We start from the raw sequence: 3,928 nt of genomic DNA on the forward strand, positions 1-3,928 counted from the left end.
AAATTTGAATTAGTTGTTCTCACCATGAATCAGCAAAATTAACTTGGAAAAAAACATGTAGCTGAGAGTAAATTGCTTGCATTGTTATAATCAGAATTAAAACCAGCTTTATGAGCTAAGTATTTTTGTAAACAACCAATAGCAAACAACATACGATGTCTACGGTCAAACTGTTGCTGTAAACAAGAATTCTTTTAAGAGTGTGGGATGCAAAGGCTCAAATAAATAATGTATGGGTATAGGTTATGCAGATAAAGTAGGTGGTTAATTATGTACAGTACATGCAGGTATGGACATTTATGTACACTGTATATACCCTATTTAGATTTATTTTTAACAATGGATCGTGGGTGTCCATTGTTTGTGGCTGCACAATGTAAATACCTATATCAAACGGCAATATAACCTGTAAGTAGCAATAACAGTGTTCTCCTAAAGCTGTTATTTTCTGGCGACCACCATCTAATTACAGCTGTTTTTCTCCCCTGCATATTTGCAAAAAATACCCTTCAATGGTATCGCGGCCGTAAATGTAACGCTTTTATTTGAAGACGAAACCGGCTGTTTCCGGTTCGTATGTCTCTGTCAGTGTCTGATTTGACGCAGCTTTTTCTGGCGACGTGGATCCTGCAGCGCTTCCTGTGAAAACAGCTTAAGATCCGGCAGAGAAGCAGAACATGTTGTACCTGTGAGCTCCTGCTGCACTGAAAAAAAAATTACAGGCTTCACTCAAACAGCCCACCAACTTCACTTCTGAGAATTAAGCAGCCCTACAATTTGCAAAGCAGATGGAAAAATATAGATTGATATGATCTTTTGGCCTTTTGAGTCATACGAATCTTCCAGGGAGTTTAAGGTTGAACGAGAGACTTCATCTAATTTTATTTATTTATTTATTTATTTATTTATTTGCAGTGCATCACTAGCTGCCTTTGTCTTGACAGAATTTTGTACAAATATTCAAGACACCATTTCCATATTTTCAAGTGGAAACTTTCAGATTTTAAGGGCAAAAGGACAGTTGAAAAAAGAACAGTGGTATTAAATCCATTTATTACAGTTCTCCACTATCACTTTATAAATAGACAGCAACATGCAACACATGACAGACAGTTTTGAGCAGGTGAGGTTTGTTTCCATGTTATTGTGTCTTCTTAAATACTTGGTGGCAGACTTTGTCGAGCACAGTGATTTCCTGAAAGAGGAGACACAGACCTTTAGATCGCGAGTCCAACATGATGCAACAGATCTTTCTCTGAGTTACATAACCAGGTTTGGCTCAAATCTATATGTTTCAGACAGTGACTTATTTACTTCTCGTTCTTATCGCCCAAAGATATGAGACGAATCAGTGAGATCTACCAGCGGAAAGATTTCATCAAACGAGTGAAGAGAGGAAGTATGTGTTCTTTTGAGAGTGCTTTTTGGTGTTAACTTTGTTTAATGTGGCTGCAGCTTCAGCGAATGAGCAGGTGGCCTGCTGATGCAGCTGTGGTCACACATGAACATCTCATTTCCTGGCAAATGTGTAAAAGCGTTCACACCGCTGTGCAAGGTGTTAACCGCTGTCGTGCTTTCTCTCACCAGGTGTAGCAGGTCTCCCTCTATCCAGTGTTTCCACCCACGATTTTCCTTCTCCCCCTTCTGAACACACACCAGCTTGTCCCCGTCCCAGGTGACCAGTGTCTGTTTTATCACCACACAAACACACAAACAATTAATTCAGAGCACATACCTCATTTCATTCTAGAGAAAAATGTAAAAGAAACCAGAAAACAGTCCCACCTTGACTTTTCGGTTGTCCAGGCCCTTTGTGTGCTCCTCAAACTCCTCTCCCACGGTGAAGTTGACCTCGTAGTTTCTGAAGGTGCTCAGTGTCTTCGTTTCAAACTTGTCTCCGTTCTGGACGATCACCTTTGTCTGGTGCAGATGGGAAGCGATCTTTCTGGTGGCAAAGTCAATGTCTGAAAAAAATAAAAATAAATGAATGGTATAATGTCAGTGGGAGCACTGTGGATCAGTCAGTCAATCTGGCAAGTTTTTTTTATAGCTATGAAGAATTTTCTCTTGCTGGTTTGGTGTGTAGTGTGCCTTTTTAACTCACTGCTTCATGACTAAATCCTTAGTGTGCACAGACACACCAAACGCACACATCCACAGGCACACATGATATTATGATTCCTCTCTGACTGGTCCTCTTGACAGTCTCATTTACACTTTAAAAATGACCTTTCCCCAAGTCAGAATAGGCCTAAATGAGTTTCTCCGCCCGTTCAGCGCAGGGCCCTGCCAAAGAGAACCACCCACCCTCACTGTTCAGATATTCATATCCCATTTGCTCTAAAGTGAAAATTCAATTTCTTCCCATCACTCTTACAGATATGGCCCCTATATTTACCCATCTAACTGATATTTTTGACCCATTTCCATAAGGATGTCATTTTCCTATTCACTTAATGGAAATGAGGTGCAGGCATTCAGGATTTCCTGGATTTTGTGTGAGCTGAGTGTGGCGGGGTTGTTTTATGAATTTCAGATATAGTCGTGAATAATGAAAGTGTTTCTGGGCCTGATCAGTGACGTGCCAAAAGGAGGAGAGAGTGAGCGGTGGACTCTCTCTCTCTTTTCCTTTTTTTTTTAAAGTGACGACCTGGCCCGCTGCCTGATCCACAGTCGGAATCTGTTTTCTGTGAATCAGGAGGATGAAAATGCAGAAGGGAGTGAATCAATATTTATTTGGCGTGATAACAGACGGCAGCCGCTCACAGAGTGGAGGTTAACTTGGCCTGACAGCAGCTCAATGAGGAAATGAAGCAATGCCACAACATTCCTCTATTTTCCTCTTTGCCTCTCTCTCGCTCTCTCTCCTTCACTCGCACTGCTGCTCTCTCACTCTTTCTTTCGCTCTCATTCCAGATTTTCTGCTCAGTCCTTCCACTCTTCTCAGTTGCATCTTTAAATGTAACCTTTTAATTTATCCCTGTTTTTAATAAGGCTTACAAGCTCCATTCTCCCCCTCTAAGCAGTAATGCTTTCAGTAGGCAGGATGAGTTCAACTTACCGAGGGCCTTCATGACCTCCTCGAAGTTCTCATTGCTCACCATCTCCCAGCGTCCATTGTAGTCGGCAGGCATTTTGACAGGACTGTGAGCAGAGGAGCAGTTTGCCTTTAAGTTTGTTTGTCACACTGAGAGAGCCAGTTCAAGGGCCCAGCCCTTTATAAACACAGTGTGTGTGCGTATGTGTGTGTGCGTGCGTGTGTGTGTGTGTGTGTGTGTGTCTAAGTGGACCAAAGGACAGGGTCCGCCTGATAATTACCTCAGGACATTGTGCATGTGTGATATAAAGTTCAGGTTTACATAGTGCACAGTGAACACACAACTTCACTATAGGGTACATGTATATTTCATATGATGAAAATGCCCTATTACCTGCAGCCCTATGTAGTTTGTGCGGATGCACTTAAAGAGTCTGCTGCACATTTTTTCAATACTCATTTCCTCAACTAGCTAGCTTCATCAATTACTCATTCTAATGGACTGAACAGGAGGAAAGATAGAGGGACAAAGATGAGTGCCGATTACCTCAGCTGCCTGCAAGTTCATTTCTTCCTTTCTGTTCTTGCGGTGGGAGGATTCCTCTCTGGTTTCACAATCAGGGAACAAAGTTTTTAAGTTTGCAATTCCACAAGAGTCTGAAATTCAAGATTTGTCTCAAGTTTCTCTGGACTCTTTAAAAATTATTTCAAAATAAGACACTTAACACTGGAGCTACTTTATCTGCAGAAGTGTGTATGCATGTGTAAACAGACAGTATTTATACCAGTGTTTTTTTCTGTGTGTGTATGTGAATGTCTGAGCTGCTCGCTGGTTTATGCAAAGTTCCCCCCTGGTTTGGTCTGACTTACAGTCTAACCACTGAGCTACAT

The 3,928-nt window shown here is 41.5% G+C and overlaps 1 protein-coding gene across 1 annotated transcript; it reads right to left on the reverse strand.

Moving 5' to 3' along the window:
* Positions 1–1,036: 1,036 nt before the first annotated feature.
* LOC121187283 (retinol-binding protein 2-like) lies at positions 1,037–3,603 on the reverse strand. Its single transcript, XM_041046467.1, has 5 exons — positions 3,585–3,603; positions 3,062–3,144; positions 1,786–1,964; positions 1,585–1,686; positions 1,037–1,195 (listed from the first exon to the last, which is right to left on the reverse strand). The coding sequence occupies exons 2-5, from the start codon at positions 3,132–3,134 to the stop codon at positions 1,142–1,144; spliced, it is 408 nt and encodes a 135-aa protein (XP_040902401.1). The 5' UTR covers positions 3,135–3,144; positions 3,585–3,603; the 3' UTR covers positions 1,037–1,141.
* Positions 3,604–3,928: the final 325 nt, after the last annotated feature.

Source organism: Toxotes jaculatrix, chromosome 9, assembly GCF_017976425.1.
Source record: "Toxotes jaculatrix isolate fToxJac2 chromosome 9, fToxJac2.pri, whole genome shotgun sequence".
Lineage (NCBI taxonomy): Eukaryota > Metazoa > Chordata > Actinopteri > Toxotidae > Toxotes > Toxotes jaculatrix.